Below are 19,437 nucleotides of genomic sequence, written 5' to 3' on the forward strand. Positions count from 1 at the left end.
TCCTCCACTAGATATATCTTATACATCATATATAATCAAAATACCTCTTGTCAATTTGAACATTTCAAATCAACACCAAGAACTAATCCTCAATTGAATCCATTGAGCTACCAAGGGGACCTTATGGACCTGTAGCTCGAAGTTCCAATGGTACGTGAATAACTGACTAAACTCCTTAGTCACGGGATCTACCATCCGTTAACTATCAGGCACTCCATTAAAGATCGACAGCTGAACTCTCCTTATCAGAGATATATTATGTGTCCATCTTAACCAATCAGCAGTGCGACAACCCTTCACAGATCGCTCGTAAGTACAGCTGGGCCAATAACCGTTATGCCCCTGTAGTTACATCTATCTCCTTAAGTACTAATTATCTCTCTAATGAACATAAATCATAGTCCTACTATGACTGAGTCTTCTCTTCCAAAGAGAAGTTGTGGCCACTATGTTTAAGCCCCAGAATCAGCCTTTAAAGGAGCAATCTCTTTACTTATCCCTGCTTCGGGAAAGGAGTGAATTTCATATTGTGGATTGAGTTTCTAGCTCCCAGATCAAACAAGTCCCCAAAAAGGTAGACATGTTGAGTTGGCAATCTGGCCACTCTCACCCATACTAATCAAAGGACCGCCCTCAAAGGCAGGAGTTCCCAAAACACTCAGGATTGAGGTTGTGTCACCTATGGTCGTTTAGGTGAGATGCAATTATCTAGAATCAACGGTGTTACATACAGAGTCTAATCATCTCGTGGTCCAGGTATTATACAAACTCTTTGTATAGGACACCCCCCGCTCGCACGTCTCCACATGAATGGTCAGGATCTACCATCTGTAGTAGTTTACAACACTTGCAAACTTCTACAAAGTAGGTCGTATCCGTAGTGTCATAAGGACTAGGTATCCCACCTTAATCCTTGTACTACAGACCTATTTAGGTTATCACTTAAGGCATGATCCACTTGTATATCACATATACATACTTAAGTTCACATAAGATAACCAAGGAGCTTTGTTTATTGGATATGAGTAAATTCCAGAATTAAATAACACTTATTTTATTCATGAAACAATGTGTATCTTTACAAAACAACGAGACTCCGGGAGAATTAGGACACCAATCCCAACACTTTCTTTATTTGTTTTCTAGACTAGATTTCTTTTTGTTTTTCTTTTGTAGGCTTTCTTTCCCTCTGCCCTAAAGAAGAAGAAGATCAATTTAACGCAGCCCTCTTAACACCATCCCGTGTGTAGAAGCGTCATCAGGGGAGGTTTTCTGTTCCTTTGACTATTTTATTTTATTGGGCTTAGATTAGAGATACATTGGGGACGATGTATCATTTTAAGTTGTGAGTGAAGTATGTTGTAACTGATGGGGTCCTTGAGCATTGTGCTCGGACGATGTTTGTGTGCTTGAATTTACTTGCTTGCTCTCTTGCTTGGTTTGTTATAATGAGTAGTTGATGACACACCCTTTTTGTGATTAGATTTGCATGAAACTATGTTTAATGAGCATGGTCATAATTTTTAGCCCATTTTAAAAAAAAAATTCTTATCTCTCATGTATCTTTAAGTCCTTTGTCCAACGAAATTAGGACTTGCATGCTTAGAGTCGTATTATGGGGCTTATATTTTTGTTGTCATCCTGAAAGGCTTAGGTGATACGTGTTAAGTGACTGAAAGCTCAACCTAGTAATGCATGTCTAAGTTTTTGCCAAACTCTTTGTATTGTAAAAGTCAAGTGTAGAGTATGTAAAAAGCAAGTTTGTAAAAGGCGGAGTGTGTTGTAAAGTAAAAGAAAGTTTGAATGTTATTTTTGAAGGGGATTACTCCTCTTTCTTGGGTTATGATTAACTTAGGGCGGCTATGACACCCGTAGTTTCCCTCTGAGCTAAAGTACCCCGAGGGATGAGTAAGCTTCAACATCTTGTTAGGAGATATTACTCGTAGTTGGATGACTCCCATGGAACTCGTGTAGGCAAGCCAAAACAAAGATGATGTGTCTAGATAAGGTTTCTTCTTTTGTGTAAAGTAAGAAAAATAATATTAAAAAAATAAAATAAAAGTTTGGTTTCCTTAAGTGAGTTATTACGAAGTTGAGTCTAGGAAGCTTGGTTCTTAAATCTTTGAGCCAATGTAGGGGAAAAACGAATCGAGGGCCCTATAAAACCATTCGAGCTTTGCGAGGTTAATTACTAGGGCTTTTGACTCACTCATGCATGAAAAGTTGAGAATTATTTTTAAATGTGCTTTATTGATTGATTGTAGTCAGATTTCATTTTTTTATTGCAAATCTCATCTTTATAGACTGTTGAGACTAGAGTAATGACCCTCGTGATTGAGCAAGCATAATTTTTGTGTGAATGTGTGATTTTACCTTGCTAGAGGACGATAAAAAATTAAGTTGGGGGTGTTTGATAGCACCAAAATTGTGCTATTTTCCTCTTCTTAATTCTAGGTTGTTACTATATTTAATGTGTTTATTTGATGATTTTGTTGACATGAAGCATCTTGGAGGTCAAATACATCGTTACGAGCTATTTGGGGTTAATATAGAGTAATTAGGAGTTAATTTGAGCAATCGGACTTCAAGAGGACGTGAACGGATGAAAATGCCCCTAGACAGAGTGTCGCAATGCTCAAACGAGCGTTGCGCGATGCTATAAGGCAGTAGTTACCCATTCGGTGAAGAACAGGGCAACATCACGATGCTACAAGTGGCATCGCAATGCTACAAATTGAAGCGGACATGTGTTGTGGAGAAGAGCAGCGTCGCGACGCTATATACAACATTGCGACGCTAAATTATTTTCTATAAATACATCCTTCGCGTTTTTGGGTAGAGCATCGACCCACAATCGGCCTCCAGCCGATTTTTACCCTTTTCTTACCTCTCCACTTGTATTTTTCTCCCTTTTTCTTCTCATATCATGTAACTAATGGAATAATGTCGGGATTTGTCTTCTTCATCTCAATGGGAAGGTAAGTTATAGCTATTTTCTAGTTTAGGGGAATTTAGAACAATGTAGTTTTTTTGGGAGCTTTGTTGGAATGCAATCTTTTTGTTTTTGTTTATGGATTTTAATCTGAACTTTGTGTTTATGAATTACATGATTTTTAATTATTGATTGACGCCCAATAATTTGTCGTGTGATTCTAATGCTTTGTGATTACCTTGTAATATATGACAAATATTTATAGGTTAATCCCATTGAAAGCAATAGGTTCATTAGGCAAAAAGGACTGCTTCTATCAACCTAGAGAAAAACCATATTGAATGTTTGATTAGACGTTGGAAATCAAACATTCATTTTACGTTATCCCTAGAACTTAATGCGATTAGTTAATTTGTATGGAGCGGATTTGTTTTCTATGTATGTTGATTAATTAGGTTATTAGGACCATTGATTGGGATTCCAATCAATTGGGCTAGGCATATTCAAGAAACGTCCCTGAGGTTTGACCCTGGGCTTGCCGCTTGTACTACCAGTTAGTATAAGTAGTTCGTGAAGAAGTATATCAGCATGCAACAGAAGCAACAAGGATCAATAAGCATTCTAATTTATTAATTTTGGCTGTAAATAAAGCATGCTCATACAATAACAAGAGGGTTTCATGTAATACCTTTATAGAACTTCTTGAATCTCAATTCTCAGCTGCAAAACTTCTCCAAATCTCGTTGTGAACCACCTCAAGATCTTCCCCACTATTCTCTTGGAGCTTTAGATTGAGTTGTGGGACTCAAGATAAAATTGAATGAAAAAGAGCTTAGAGAAGAACTCACTGCAATAACCCACTTGAAGAACAACTTCTTCAACTTGAATTCTTCAGCAAAAACTCTATTGATGCATGCCTCAATTCCACCCCAATATTCTCTATTTATTGCAAAACTTTCATGCAAAGAAGATGGCTGCATGAGATGCAACTCATGCTTGGAGTTATTAAAGCCAAACTTAAGTGGGTTTGGTATGAGCTAGTTGAAGGTGTTAATGGAAAATTCCATAATTCCATTTTGTGTTTTTCAAACTTTTGAATTTTACCAAATGATTTCAAAAATTAAAAATATTATTAATTTTGCAAAATTTATTCCATAAATTAATTTTCTAATAAAATTAATAAATAATTATTTAAACAGTTTAATTAATTTAATATCAAATATTAAATTGATTTTACACAAATCCACCTTCATAAATTTAATATTTAAATCATATTTTAATATTAATTAATTCTCCTATTTCGTTTAATTCTAATTTGAAAGTTTCAAATAAACTTATCATGCTACTCTAAAGTTGATCCATTTACGAGCTACTAGGGAGACTTCACGGACCTACAGATCATGGGCTCTAATAATTTGAGATTAATTAGCTAAACTTTTCACCAAATTAATCCTCATTTGTTAACTAATGGGTCACTTCACTAAAGCCCATAGTTGCACTCTTCTCACTGTAGATATATTATGTCCACATGATTTAACCATAATTAGTAAGTTGACCCTTCACAGGTTGTTTGTAATAACGGTGGGGTCAAATGTCTATTTTACCCTCGAGATTACGTCTTGTTCCTTGATAACTTGTAGAAATACAAGTTGTTTATACTGTTTTATTTAGATATTGCAGCCAAAAGAAAGAAAAGTTGCATCGATAGTATGGAAATTAGCTAAGAAATGCGAGAATTATAAATTGTCGTCAATACACCCATCGATACCATTGCGATGGTAGAAAAGAATAATTCAAGTCTGTTTTGCAGGAAATCAAGTCACCACATGCGTTCAAGGCTCACGATAAACTGAACAACGCATCTACGTCGCATTGCGCCCATCATTCAGAAATGAATAGACGATCAACGCAATAATGGCGCATGCGACAATCGCTCAAGAGCTAAGCGATCAACGCAATCTCAACTGCATGCGGTAATAAAAAAACAACACTGCATGCGGGCAAACGATCGAAGATGTAAAGAGCAATGCAATTGCGGAGGATTCTGACGCGTGTATAGTTGACCGTTGTGCATTTTAGACGGGATTGATTGCGTAACAGAAGGAATATTCACTCCATCATTTCCGAAACTGCCTTAACAATAAAGTGGGGACCACAATGCAAAGAGTCAAAGCTTCGCCTATAAATGGCTTCTGCAATTCCATCGAGAGGAGGCTTGAATACAGAGAAAAATGTATATACTGATCTAAAAGAGAGATTGGTTGAGCGACTAATCAGAGTAGATCTGGGAAGAATTAAGAGACAAGGCCGAGAGGTAAGTCTCTGGGCAAAGAATCCTTCCGATCCCCGCCGTCGAAGCTCTGTACGAAGGTCACCTCTACCAGACGAGCAAGCCTGAGAGGGAAGCTCTTCTGTTCATCCATTCCACACGTAGACAAGAAAAACCACCATCCAGATCTATATCAAGACGTTGACACTCTTTTGTATTTGTTTCTATCTCTTCATCATCACTTGTATTCATCTTCTTAGTCTATCATTCACATCATGTATCAGACATTTAATCTTAGTAATGAATGTTATGATCATTTCCATTATCATTTCTCTGTCTATTTCCGTTCACCCATAATCCATTTTCTCCATGATGTTTTCTTAATCACATGGGTAATTAGCAAGAATTAAGCAAGTAAATTAATTGGGTTAAAGAAATAATTAAGTTTAGTCAAGGTATGTTAGACGACATCTTCACCTGTGAGAGCAGAAGTGAAAATGCTATTCCGCCTATCGAGAGAGGGTTGGAAGAATGCGTTAACTAAAGAAAGAAGTACTTCTAGAGATGGAAGTAACCTTGCATTCACCATGTTCATCCCTGTTTCACCATAGAGATATGGGAACGTAGCTAATCACCGAGAGGTGTACGCCAAGGGAAAGCGGAACCTTAGTTATATCTCTATCGCAATTAACATACTTGCGACGTTTGTACTAATTATTCTTTCCCCTTCTGATTCATCCATAAAAACTTGCCCTTGCATACCACGATCCTTTGTATAAACTTCATAGTCAGTCTCGAACTCAGTATCATGTATATCATGTATCTTGTATCTTGCATCACATTAGCTTAGGTTTATTTTCATCGTAATTTATTTTATTAACGCAACTTTAGTTTATCTACACAATTTTACTTTACCGCAATTTACTTTTCTGTACAAACACACAATCTTTATTAATTGTAAAAACCGGTCGCATTTATCACAAATGTAACACATTAACGACAACAATCCCTGTGTTCGACCTCGGATTACTCTGAGAAACTTGCGTTGGAATTATACTTGGTTTCAGAGCAAGGAAACTTATGACAACACATTAATCCATAGCATACTACAAGCTTATAATTAACAACACATATATCTAGAAGTAGTATCACATAAAGTGTGCATAAGCATAACACAACATCCACATTCCATTTCCATCTTTACGTCATCAAGTTTATGGCAACATGAGCTTGTATGATTCATATTCATCATTGTCCATATGCTTTAAAGACACGCGATCAATTTCACGTCACCAAGCAAAAGATTACATTTTGCATTACATTCCTTAAGTTCCTACTAATCCTCCAATGAAAAATTGGTTTGTGATCTAGTCACTGAACCAGATCCCTCTCAGCTCAGTGAGAAGGTGGGGCCCCTTGTTCAAGATTTGGATTTAGTACTTAAGAGAACAACCTTTCTCTTATCCCTAAAACGGATAGGCGTGAATTCCATCTTACACCCTATGTCCCCAGCTATCTACCCGGTCTTACCTCTGAAATAGGAAGCTTATTGAGCCAGCGCTGTTGAGCCAACCCTCACCTATGCAAATCTAAGGATGATCCTGAATAAACAAGAGTTCATAGTTAGCTCAGGATTAAGATAGAATTACCTAGATCATCTAAGTGAAATAGTCAGTCTTATACAGTAAACAACGTTATAAAGTAAGAGTGACTTATTTCTTGGTCCGATCTTATGCAAACTCATTCCATAGAATGCCCTCACTCTTCATGTCAATACATGAACGAATTTAGATCATTTCATTTGTAGTATCTTTACAACAAGTAGGCCGCATCCAATAGAGTTACCAGAATAAGGTACCCAACCTTAATCATGTACTATAGATCATTTTAGCTATTTACTCAAACTTGATCCATCTCTATGTCTCTACATAAAGTTCAAGTATTCATATAATAGCTATGGATCTTAGTTTATTGGATTTAGACTTTTACATATGCAATTTATAGAACCAAGAATAAGTTTATTGATTATAGAATATGTTTATCTTTTACAAACTACGAGTTTTAGGACATAAAACCCAACAGTTCGTTCAGTGATTTATAAATATTATTTGTATAGCAAAGGTTTGTGAGCGACACCAAAATTCCTGTTGTCAGCCTTGTGTCGAGTATCATATACCGTGCGATCGTCTACTCCTCGAGCGCCTATGCGATCATGCAGCCAACACAACACGATCGTGTAGACAACTCTACACGATCACGTAGCATTAGCTATGCGGTCATTTCAGAGATGCTACACGATCGTGCAGAAAACTCTACACCAACGCATAGCAAAATCTAAACAATTGTTTAGCTCTAGCTACACGATGCGACCAACGTTTCGTCTTCTCCATTAAAACGCACTATGACCTTCACTTCTAAAGCTTCACTAACGACTCAAAATTAAAACGAATACATACTCGATTGCAAGATTAATGCCCAAAAACGTAGAGGCCCTTATAAATTAACTTTTGTAATTTAATAGAAAGCCAAAACAGAGTTACTACCCCATAAACATCCATCAACACCCATCCACATACATTTAACAGTTAAATGCAATGCAGAAACAAAAACCACCAAAATTGTAAATAATTTCAATACAAAAATGAAATTTGGAATCAGAACTACAAAAAAGGGTTCAAGTGATTATACCTTTGAAGAACACATTCTTCTCATACAACCCTCGAACTGTCACGAACTCCTTGAACAACAACAAAACTCAAACACAACAACCTTGAAGACTTTCTTCAAGAAAACTCGAACTAAAAGGTTGAAGACACTACCACTTGGAGTCCTCAATATTCTTAGGGTGAGAACCCAGGAGTGGTGAGCTCTGTCTATTTTGGTTGAGGGAGTTTGAGAGTTTGGAGGAAGAAGACGATTGAGGAAGAAGCACTATCGTATGACAAAGTTCTTCAATTGTTTAGTGTATCATATATGCTCTGTGTGAAATTCGTGTAGTCCTCTAATAGAAAAAAATATTATTTTATTTATCCTATTTGCTACAAAAACCACTTAACTACCCACTAAGGTGGTTAAAGAGGAAGAAAGGGATTATTATTCAAAATAATAAATAATATAAATAAATATGGTAACCAATTTATCATATTATATTTATAATCTATAGTTTTAATATTGCATCATATACAATATAAACTATAGTTCTTTTGCTCTATTTTATGACATTTAATATAAATCATATTTATATTAAATTTAACAACTATGCATCTCATTCATAAAAAATATATTTAAATCACATTCAAATATTTATTCCTCCAATTAAATAATAATTTATCAAATACATTATGTCAATTATATCATATATAATTAAATTCTCTCTTATTAATTTGAACAATTCAAATTAACCCAAAAACTGATTCTCAACTAAATCCTTTTGAGCTACCAAGGGGACCTTATGAACCTGTAGTTTGAAGCTTCAATGGTATGTGAATAATTAATTAAACTCTTTAATTACATTATCCACCATCCATTAACTATCGGGCACTCCACTAAAGACCGACAACTGCACTCTTCACACTACAGATATATTTCTGTATCTATTGGATATGACCGATCAACAGTACGATGACCATTCACAAATTGCTCGTAAGTACAGTTGGGTCAAATTACCGTTTTGCCCTTGTAGTTATATCTAACTTCTTAAGTACCACTGATCCCTCTAATGAACAATAGATTATAGTCCTACTATGACTAAACCCCTCTCGAGCTAGGAGAGGGTGTGACGCCACATTGTTCAAAACCCGGAATCAACTCTTAAGGGAGCAGTTTATCTACTTACCTCTACTTTGGGGAAGGAGTGAATTTCATCTTGTGTAGCTGAGTTCCCAGCTCCCCAATCAGACGAATCCCCAAAATGGTAGGCATGTTGAGTCGGAGATCTGACCACTGTCACCCATACAAATCAAAAGATCGCCCTTATAGGCAGGAGTTTACAACCCACTCAGGATTAAGGTCATGTTACCTATGGTTATCTTGGTGAAATGAAAGTCTCTATTATGAACGGTGTTATATAATGAGACTAAGCATTTCGTGGTTTGGTCTTATACAAACTCCTTTGCATAGAATATCCCTGCTCGCATGTCTAATACATGAATGATCAGGATCAGATCATTTGTAGCACTTTACAACATTTGTAACATCTACAGAGCGGGCCATACTCGTAGTGTCATCAAGATAAAGTACCTAGCCTTATCCATATACTACAGACCATCTAGGTTATCACTTAAACATGATCCACCTGTATGTCTCCACATACATGTTTAAGTTATGACGATAACCTTAGATGTTAGTTTATTGGTTTTTGGTTAATGCAACTAAAATATCACATATTTTATAGACAAAGTGAATAAAAATATCATATATTATGAATCACATACAAGTTTGTTCATACAAGGTTTACAAACTATAGGACCCTATGAGATTTAGGGCATCAATCCCAACATCGTAGTACTCTACGATTATGATTTCATACAATTAGACATTGTATAGGGTATTATTATTTATGTGATGTTGGGTACCCAAATGCAGAGGGCTTCTTGGCACCATATAGAGGAAATGATATCATTTTTCGTAGTGGCGTGGAGGATGGAATGCACCAACAACTGCAAAAGAATTTTTTAATATGAAACAATCTTCTGCGAGGAATATAATCGAGAGGGCATTTGGGCTGTTTAAAAGGAGATGGGCAACACTCCGCGGAAAATCAAACTACCCCGTGCAAGTCCAAACTCGGACGATCACGACGTATTTCCTTCTTCATAATCTTATTAATAAGAAGATGAATACTGGGGAAATGCTCGAGGATCTAGATGAGGTGGACTCACATTTTGCTATCATTGGTAGGGACAAGATCAATTATATTGAGAGTTTATATAAATGGACACAATGGAGAGATGAACTGGCGTATAATATGTTTTCTGACTGGGAGTTACATAACAATCAGTAGCTTCATGTTTAGTTTGTGGCTTTTACAATGTATTTTTTTAATTTCATGTATGCGATTTTGGAAATCAATTTCCAAATTTCTTAATATAATTAGATTTACTACCTTATACATTGTACATAACACATCACATGACAATTTATTTCTTTACTACTTAAATTGTACTATAGTGTACATGTAGCAGGATGACAAGTTCTTCTAGAGCTCCAAAACACACTTGGACAAGGGAGGAAGAATCGAAGCTGATGGAATGTTTGGTAACTTTGGTTGAATCTGGTGGATGAAGATCAGACAACAGGACCTTTCGTCCTGGGTACTTGGCACAGTTATAGCGTATGATGGCTGATAAGATACCTGGTTGTATAATACAAGGGATCCCCATCATAGATTGTAGGGTAATGAGCCTTAAAAGAACGTACCAAGCTATAGCAGAAATGCGAGGACTGGCGTGCAGCGGGTTCGGTTGGAATGAAGAATTCCAATACATCACTACGGAGAAAAAGACGTTCGATGGTTGGGTGAAGATAAAATTTCATAAATATTTTTTTTCTAGTCATCGTCACCCGTTGTATTGATCAACCATACTTTTCATGTAGAGCCATCCTCCAACAAAAGAGCTCCTGATCAAGTCATTCCCATATTTTGATGACTTAGCCTACGTCTTCGACAAGGACTAGGCAACTAGAGAAGGGGCAGAGACACCTGGTGACATGACCTCAAATGTGCCAGGGCGTATGGATGAAGGTGCTCCTACTAGCGATTCACAAGAACATGACCTGTCACAGGACAGGTTTGATGGAATCCCAACTAGTTTTAGTTTCGAACGAGGCAATTCATCAAGGGGTAGTAAAAGAAAGTGTTATGGATATCAGTTTGAGTTGGTTGAGGTTTTTAAGAATGCAATGGACTTTGCAAATGACCAACTGAAGTCCATTGTTGAATGGCCGAAAAAGCAGCGTGCAACAGAGGTTGAGCTACGTGCCAAGGTTGTGAATGAACTTAACGATATTCTAGAATTGCAAAGCCTACAGAAGGTGAAGCTTATGAATATCATATTCCACAATGTGCATAATACAGATAGTTTTTTGTCTGTTCCTGTGGATATGAAATTAGAGTATTGCGAGCTTCTTCTTCTAGATAACGCCTGACCAACTATTTTCATCACCTGCTTTTCCATGTTTAATTTGGACATATCTAAATTATGGCCTCTACTTTAATATTTTTATGTTTCACTCCAAACTATTTCATGGACATGAATGTGATTTGATTTTCTTTTTTTGCTGCTTGTGAAATTTCTCTATCTCTACATACATTAATGTGTTAGGCTATAATTAATATCCTTTGAAGAGAATGAAATTGTATTTGTTACATGCTCACGAAGTTTGATACGTCAAACAAGGTTAAAATTGGTGGAATGAGGACAATGCAACGTTCAATACATTATACAAATTGGTGGAACAAACAATTTTATTTAAGTTCATAAAAATATGATATTTCATTTAATTTTTTTCATTTGATATACGGAAAAGTAGAATAAATTGTGATATATACTAAGATAACATGCATTTAATTTACATATTATTATAACCGGCTATTATAATAATCTACACCCTTAACATAGATTATTATAACCTATACTATAATAACCTACACCCAAAAACAGACCATTATAATCTACAAATTATAATAAATACTTACTATTATAACCCACTCGGTGTCCCCTTTATTCTTATTATAGTTGAACTGCACAATTTTATTTACTTATTTTTTTGAGATAAAAATGTGAAACAGTTAACAAAAAGAGAAAATAACAGGGTATTGAAGAAGATGGGAGAAAAAAAAAATAGACAAATAAGATGATATTAATTATTTTTATCTAAAACTAATGATAAATTATTTTTTAAATCATTTTGAAAGTTTATGGCATCTTTGAATTTTTTGAAAGTTCAAAAGTTGACACAAATCACAAAGTTTGGGGGTATTTTATTATTATTCCATATGCACATAATAACCCCATTCTGACCGCAGGCTTCTAATCCATCTCTATATGACCGGAACTTGCCGTCTGATAGCGGTGGCGACCGCCGTAGTTGCCGTGTAGTTGGATTTTCTTCCTCTCCAAATGAATTTCCTGCTTTCTAACAGACCCATTTGTTTTTCCTGTCTTCATTCCCAAGCTCCTAATAATCTCTTTCACTCTCCTTTATTTCACCGCGAAAACCCAAATCTCCTAATCTGTTTTCAGAAGAGATGCCTTCCCAAAACCTCCATATTCTGCTCCGCCGGAGATTATAATCTGACGAACTCCGCTAGATACGGTGGCTGGGACGATAATGGACTTGTAAGTGATTCAGATCAGTTCCATAATTTTTTGGTTTCCCTTGGCATCGATCATAAAAGACATTTGTTCACATTTCTCTTCGGGTTCTTATGTGCTCTGGCCATTGCCAGAGTTAAAGTCTCTTCAATTGCTGTTTTCCCAGCTTCTGTTTTTGTTTTTGCTGTTGGATTTTCTATTGGGTTTGTTCGTGGTGGAAGTGTAGATGATCTAAATTTACTTGGGAATAAAAGTCGGGGGAAAGAGGAAATTTCTGGGTTTCACGCTGAGAATTTAAGAAGTTTGGTGGAGTTTTTTGATGGGTTTTCCGTCAAACTTGATAATTTGAAATGTAATATACAGAATGCTATTGATTCTAGGGAAATTACACTTGGTGATTTAGAAAGCTATGTCAAGGTTTTAGAATCGAATGATCTTTCAACTTCCAATTCTAGAAAGATTGTCGAGGCTTTGATTAATAATGGAAGCAACTCCAAAGCTGTTATTCTTGAGAATCATAAACCAAGTAGAAAAGTTAAAGACCTAGGAGACGTGGGGTTTGAGCTTTTGCAATCCTTTGGCAGTTTGCTTGGAGAAAAGTTGGTTGGTTCTAAGCCTAACAAAGTTAAAAACAATGTTAAGCCACAAATGCCACTTAATTCGGTTGGCAGTCAAACTAAAAGGAGTTCGATACCGTCTGAAGTGGGTTCAATAGATACTGCTACTGATTCTAATCCAGCTATAAATTCAAATGCTGTTGAGGAATCGAGGAAAAGGCATGCTATGGAGAAGGATTATTTTACAAGAATTAACATTACTCAAGAAAGAGAGAGAATAAATTCAAAGGGAATGCATGAGAGTTCAAAAAGATTCATTGATGGTGAAGAGTATGGCTACCAGAATAATCGAGTGCAGTACCAGCACAATTACCTTAATATTTCTAACATGGGTCTTAACAACAAACTTGAGAGTTCTCGATTCAGTGATAATTTGATTGATCCTGAGGACTATAGTTTCAAAATGAAACATAGGGAGACTAAAACTTCCTTTGTAGAAGAGCGTGGATTTGAGGAAAATAATGGAGCTTATAGGTCCTCTCATATAACCAATAGTGAAAGAGAACTTTACAGATCCCATTTTAGAGAAGAGGAAGCAAGTAAAAAGGAAAGTTCCCATTTAATTGATCAACCATTTGGAGAAGAGAATGAGGTTGCTTCATCATCATCTTCAATGATATATGACGATGCAATGTTCAATAAATGTCTTATGGAAGCTAATGATCTTCTGAAACAAGCCAAGGATTTGATGAAATATAGACGTGATGAGGAGCATGTAGAGGTCATATTGTGTCAGTCTGCTAGTTTGTTGGCAAAAGCTACTACTATGAAGCCCATGAGTTTGTTGGCAGTTGGCCAGTTGGGAAATACTTATCTTCTTCATGGAGAATTAAAGTTAAGGATTAGTCGCGAGTTAAGAAGACTTCTAGCAGGAAAAGAGCCCGTATCTATTGGGAAATGGTTCGAAATGGTGGAGGGACTAGATGATTCTATTACCAGAAGAGATAAACTAACGTCCATTCTCATTAGTGTGTGTGAAGAGTGTGAAGAACTCCTTGTGATGGCAGGTAGAAGGTATCGAATGGCATTATCCATTGACCGGAATGATGTTCGTGCGCTATATAACTGGGGTCTTGCCCTCTCCTTTCGTGCACAGTTGATTGCAGACGTTGGACCGGTGAGTACCATGTCCTGCACATTGCTAACCTGTATGTTGTTTAGAAAACTTTTCTTTTTGCAATGTTTTGATAGTAGTCATCCGCAAGAAGCCTGTTATTTTTAAGCTATATGATGTTTCTCGCAATATAAAAGGTTCTTTCTGTCATATCAAATTTCAGGAAGCTGCTTTTGATGCTGATAAGGTCTTTTTAGCTGCCATCGATAAGTTTGATGCAATGATGTCAAGAGGCAATGTTTATGCACCCGAAGGTATGTTTTCTAGACTTGCTGCTCAAATCAAATGATAAATTTGATGCAATGATCTAGGAAACTTGCCCCAAGATATTTATTTTAGAAACTGAAATAATTTGAAGCCCTTGGGGTGTGCTTCCTTTGCGGGCACCAAAATCTGAACGCTTGTGAATCCAAAACTCATGTTACTATTAGGTATTAACCTAACGTAAAAAAAAAGAAAAACAATTATTTAGGCCCTATTCGGTAATAATTTGGTTTTTTGTCTTTAGTTTTTTAAAATTAAGCCTATAAATACCCCTTTCACCTCTAAATTTCTTGTTTTGTTATCTATTTTTCACCAATATTTTTAAAAACCAAGTCAAATTTTGAAAACTAAATAAAGTAGTTTTTAAAAATTTGTTTTATTTTTTGAATTTGGCTAAGAATTAAACTCTTTTATTTAAAAAAGATGCAAACTATGGTAAGAAATGAAAAGAAAGTAAGTTTAATTTTAAAAAACCAAATAATTACCAAGTGGAGCTTAGGGCTCTGATTGATAATCATTTTATTTTTTGTTTTTGAAAATTAAGCTTAATAACACTATTCCAAATTATGGGTTTCTTTCTTTTGTTATCTACTTTTTATAAATGTTCTCAAAATCCAAGTCAAAATTTAAAAACTAAAAAATTAGTTCTTAATAATTTACTTTTGTTTTTAGAATTTGGATAAGAAGTCAAATATTTCCTTAAGAAAAATGAATTTTTGTGAGACAATAAATAAATACAATTTTCAAAAAAAAAAAAAAAAAAACCAATTGGTCATCAAACAAGGCCTTAATTTGTTTAATATGGACCATTCATGCCAAACACAAGCATCCAATTCCAATACCAACTTACCAAATACCCCTTCATGACTACTACAGAAGCATTGAATGATAATTGCCATCAATTACTAACTGCTTCTGCATAATGCAGAGTTCTACTGTTGCATAAAGCTGCACTTATTGCGAAAAATTGTTATTAGTAGTAGGAGACCGGCTCGGGGGTGGGTCCTGAAGCTTATAAAACTGAACTTTGCTGATGTTTAGTATCCAATTATAGTCACAATAGGCTGTGGTCAGTATAGAGGTTAGCTACATGAGGGGGTTGGTTTGTTAGGCTGGCCATTGATATTGGGCAGTTCTTTGATAATTTGTTAGTCCAACTAGTAATAAATGGATGAAAGAGTGAGTGAAAGAAGGAATTTAGTTCTGTTATTCTTTCTGATTCCTATTTGCTTAGCATTTTTGAGTTGATTCAATTAGCTGGAATTGTTCAGGACACAGTTTATGAGATGGTTTGTGCATAACTTGACTATCTTTCTGCATTGCAGCTCTGTTCAGATGGGGTATGACATTGCAGCAACGATCTCAGTTAAGGCCTAACAATAGCAAAGAGAAGGCAAAGTTGCTGCTGCAGGCGAAACGACTCTACGAAGACTCACTGAACATGAACTCCGACAATGTTAAAGTAAGAGAAGCCTTAATGTCCTGCATATCTGAGCTCCAGTTCGGGCAGTATTAAGCAATTTTGTGAGAATTTCCATTGGTGGACATAGCTGTTCTTTTATGCTATTAAACCTGTTTTGACCACAGCCTCTTTGCTTTGATACCCATCTGAGAAAAAAATAAAATCCAAACAGAAGATAGTAATAATGAGATGGACTTCCCTTTTTATACGATGATATGATAAAGAAAAATTGGTGTTTATGGAACAAGTTTCTAACGATCTGTAACATAAATAATAAGTAAACATATCTATGATAAAGAGAAATTGGTGTTTATGGAACAAGTTTATAACGATCTGTAACATATATAATAAATAAACATATCAAAGAACGAGTTCTTTCCTGGTGTGCATGTTTAATTTTTCTCCCTTATATCTAGTCTGGAGGCGTATTAAAAAGGAAAAGAAGTTTATTTAATTAGAAAGCTGCAAAAATCTACGGTTATTGAAGTTGCAGAAAGAGATAAGTCTCTACTGGTTACAGATTTACATTATACTTCAAAATAAAGTGAGCAAAATAACGAAATTGAGTTCAAAGCACATCCTATGGTACTAGGTAGACGCTATTAATACAGTTTCAGCTTTAGATTAGGCAAACAAAGCTCTTGCTGATATCCTTTTAACACATTGATTTCAAACGCTCTCGGAAAACCTTCAACATCGATGCAAACGTGATAATGCCAACCAAGTTTCCATCTTCTTCGATCACCCACATATATGGAACACGACGAGCAAGAGCTTGAATCATCACTGCCACCAATGAACTCCGGGGACTGCACACAGCAGCCTCTGAGCTCCTCACTTGCCTGGTTGAACACTTCCATAACTTTCCACTCCTTCCCCAGCTAAAGCCAGAATCATCATCTGAAGAAGATGAGTAAAATGAAGAACATGATGACATTGCTGACTCTTCTTCTACCCACTCCAATAGTGCCCCTAAGTTTCTCTCTTCCAATCTGTCTTTGATCAACTGAACCAAATCCTCTGGCGGGTCACCACAGTCCATATACGCCATTAGTTCACCTGCCGAGAGTGTTACAATCGCAGCCGTTATGGTTTCATGGCAAGAATTCAATGTGAGGGGTGAGATTTCTCCGATCAACTTCCCATCTGAGTCAACAATTGCAACGGAGGATTGGTGGATGATGGCTTGAGAAAGGAGGGGCAGGGCAGAAAGTGCAGGGTCGTCGTAGTGTACAGCAAGGATGTTGGCTGTGTCGACGGCGTTGAGGGAATTAATGGGAGTGATGGAGGTGGGACTGAAAAGCGTAATAGAGTTGAAGAGGTAACGTATTATGTCCTCTTGGGTGAGCCAGCAATATCCATGGTCATTGTAAAGCGGACAGTCGACGGTAGCAGCTTCCTCGAGAACCTTCTCTCTGGATTTTACAGAGGTTCTAGTTTGAATTGGGACAACGAGATTTTGCGCACCTTCAAGGAGGAGATCTATGGCTTCCACCAAACTGAAGATTACAAGAGACCATTATGAATGCATACAAATTTCAAAGGAAATACAGAGGATTATTGATTCAAAAAATGTCACGAACGCATCAAAACAAGACGACCACAAAATTTTCCAACACAATACCAGAAAACCAATAGAAACGGCCGATAATTAGATTCAAGAGTCATAAAGAAACCAAGCCAACAAGAAACGACAGAAAAAAATGGAAAATCTAGTTATGACAAAATTGGACGAGAAAGAAATACGGTATGTTACAGATAAAAATTCAATAAACACAGATCATCCTGTTTTTCAGTTATAAACGAGACACACAAAATCAAGATTCGCTTTCTCGTTCTGAGATTTTCAAGATCAGATGTGAATTACTGAGAATCTTAGATAGTGTTATAAACAGGCCGGAATTGAAGCAAAAGTAAATGAACGTTGCACGTTTTCGTCACGACGGAGCAGAGAGAACACAACAATATTCAATTCCAACACTATAGAAACCAAGAACGTTATAAATTTTCCAGGAGAAAGGAAAATGTGAATCAGAACAGAAAATTCAAACACATTCTAGCGAAGAAATTAAAAGAAAACAAAATTACGCACCTAGCATGAGGCTCTAAATGTCTAACGAGAACTGGAACCTGTGGAATGAGAACCGAAACAAAAGATTGAAGCGCGACGGCAGGTTGGGAGAGGTTCTCTTCCTTACATAGGAACAAGATAACATCAAGAACGGAAATCTTGCCGATACATCGGCAGTCGCCGTGGGAGGCGGATTTGGAGAAATGGGGGCAATTCCAGACGCTGATGAAGGTTTCACCGAGCTTGTTGAGTGCAGAGAGAGCGTCGGCGAGTGTGGCGGAAAGAGAAATGGAGCTTAACGCAGGCTTTCCAAGGCATATGTCAGAGAGGTGATGATCCAACAACCTCACTGCCATGCACAAAGAGCAAAGAAAAAACACAGAAGAGGGAGAAAATGAATGGGAAACAGAGGTTGAAGACGCTTCTAGAGAGAGAGAGAGATATGGAGATTTTGAGCTCGTGAGTTACTTCCTAACTTAAATTCCATTATTAATGAATTCCTTTTGCATTGTAGAATCAGATTTTTCTCTCTCTCTTTTTTTTTTAAGTCGAATTTCAGTTTTGAAGTTGTTTTGAACTAATGATTATATTAATTTAAATTTTAAATTTTCATTTATTGTATTATTTTACACTCTCCTTCAAACTTCATCAATTTTGTGTGAATTGTGAAATCTATAATTTCAATAAATTAAAATTTTAAATTCTTATAAGCCATTCAATTTAGACCGAATCATCTAGACTTTAATTCTCGAACATGTTTAGATTTTTTCAAATGTCGGTATTACAAAATAGATGTAAGATAAATGTACGAATGATTATAAGTGAAATTATGACTAATAGGCTAAATGAATTCATTTATAAATTTGTAGGAGTTTAAATGATATAATTATAAGTTTCAAAAAAAAGTTTTCCTAAAACGGAACGTCATGGATGGTGTAAATTGATAAGCTCACAGAAATTTAAAATTTAAGAGTGCATTTAAAATTCATTTTCAAGTATCTTAAAAAAAAGTTATTTTGAAAAAATTGGAATGTTTAGCAATCATTAAAAATAGATTTTGAAGTTTATTTTAGACCCTTTTTATTAAAAGAATTTGAATAAAAATGGGTTCTTTAAAAAAAAAAAAAAATACTTTTTCTGATGTGAATCCAAACCAGCTAAATTAATACAACTATTAGTTTAGGTTTAAATTGAAATTAATGAATTCTAAGAAACAATAAAAATAAATGTTATAATACCATTTTAGTTCACGTACTTTAAAATTTGTTCAATTTTAGTAAATAAATTTTCGATTGTCCAATTTAATTCCCTCAAAATTAATATTTACTGAAATTGGTTAAATATTAATACTAATTTGGGATGTTTTTAAATATAAAAAAATGAATTAAAATA

The 19,437-nt window shown here is 35.7% G+C and overlaps 2 protein-coding genes across 2 annotated transcripts; one reads left to right on the forward strand and one right to left on the reverse strand.

Moving 5' to 3' along the window:
- The first annotated feature begins 12,120 nt into the window (after positions 1–12,120).
- Positions 12,121–16,287, forward strand: LOC120073267 (uncharacterized). Its single transcript, XM_039026005.2, has 3 exons — positions 12,121–14,251; positions 14,412–14,502; positions 15,838–16,287. The coding sequence occupies exons 1-3, from the start codon at positions 12,323–12,325 to the stop codon at positions 16,026–16,028; spliced, it is 2,211 nt and encodes a 736-aa protein (XP_038881933.1). The 5' UTR covers positions 12,121–12,322; the 3' UTR covers positions 16,029–16,287.
- Positions 16,288–16,402: 115 nt separating this feature from the next.
- LOC120073268 (CBS domain-containing protein CBSX5-like) lies at positions 16,403–18,555 on the reverse strand. The gene is made up of 2 exons (XM_039026006.2): positions 18,067–18,555; positions 16,403–17,473 (listed from the first exon to the last, which is right to left on the reverse strand). Exons 1-2 carry the CDS (start codon positions 18,399–18,401, stop codon positions 16,630–16,632), a joined length of 1,179 nt encoding a protein of 392 aa, XP_038881934.1. The 5' UTR covers positions 18,402–18,555; the 3' UTR covers positions 16,403–16,629.
- Positions 18,556–19,437: the final 882 nt, after the last annotated feature.

The sequence above is a fragment of the Benincasa hispida genome, chromosome 3 (assembly GCF_027475165.1).
Source record: "Benincasa hispida cultivar pf3 chromosome 3, pf3_genome.v1.1, whole genome shotgun sequence".
NCBI classification, from domain to species: Eukaryota; Viridiplantae; Streptophyta; class Magnoliopsida; order Cucurbitales; family Cucurbitaceae; genus Benincasa; species Benincasa hispida.

What these genes read in the sequence shown, in the direction of transcription:
- LOC120073267 (XM_039026005.2), top strand. Translation starts at nt 12,323, where the DNA reads ATGAATTTCCTGCTTTCTAACAGACCCATTTGTTTTTCCTGTCTTCAT. An exon ending in TGATTGCAGACGTTGGACCG is followed by an intron (nt 14,252 to 14,411) that starts GTGAGTACCATG and finishes ATCAAATTTCAG; the next exon opens with GAAGCTGCTTTTGATGCTGA. An exon ending in CAATGTTTATGCACCCGAAG is followed by an intron (nt 14,503 to 15,837) that starts GTATGTTTTCTA and finishes TCTGCATTGCAG; the next exon opens with CTCTGTTCAGATGGGGTATG.
- LOC120073268 (XM_039026006.2), bottom strand. Translation starts at nt 18,401, where the DNA reads ATGGCAGTGAGGTTGTTGGATCATCACCTCTCTGACATATGCCTTGGA. An exon ending in CATTTAGAGCCTCATGCTAG is followed by an intron (nt 17,474 to 18,066) that starts GTGCGTAATTTT and finishes TGTAATCTTCAG; the next exon opens with TTTGGTGGAAGCCATAGATC.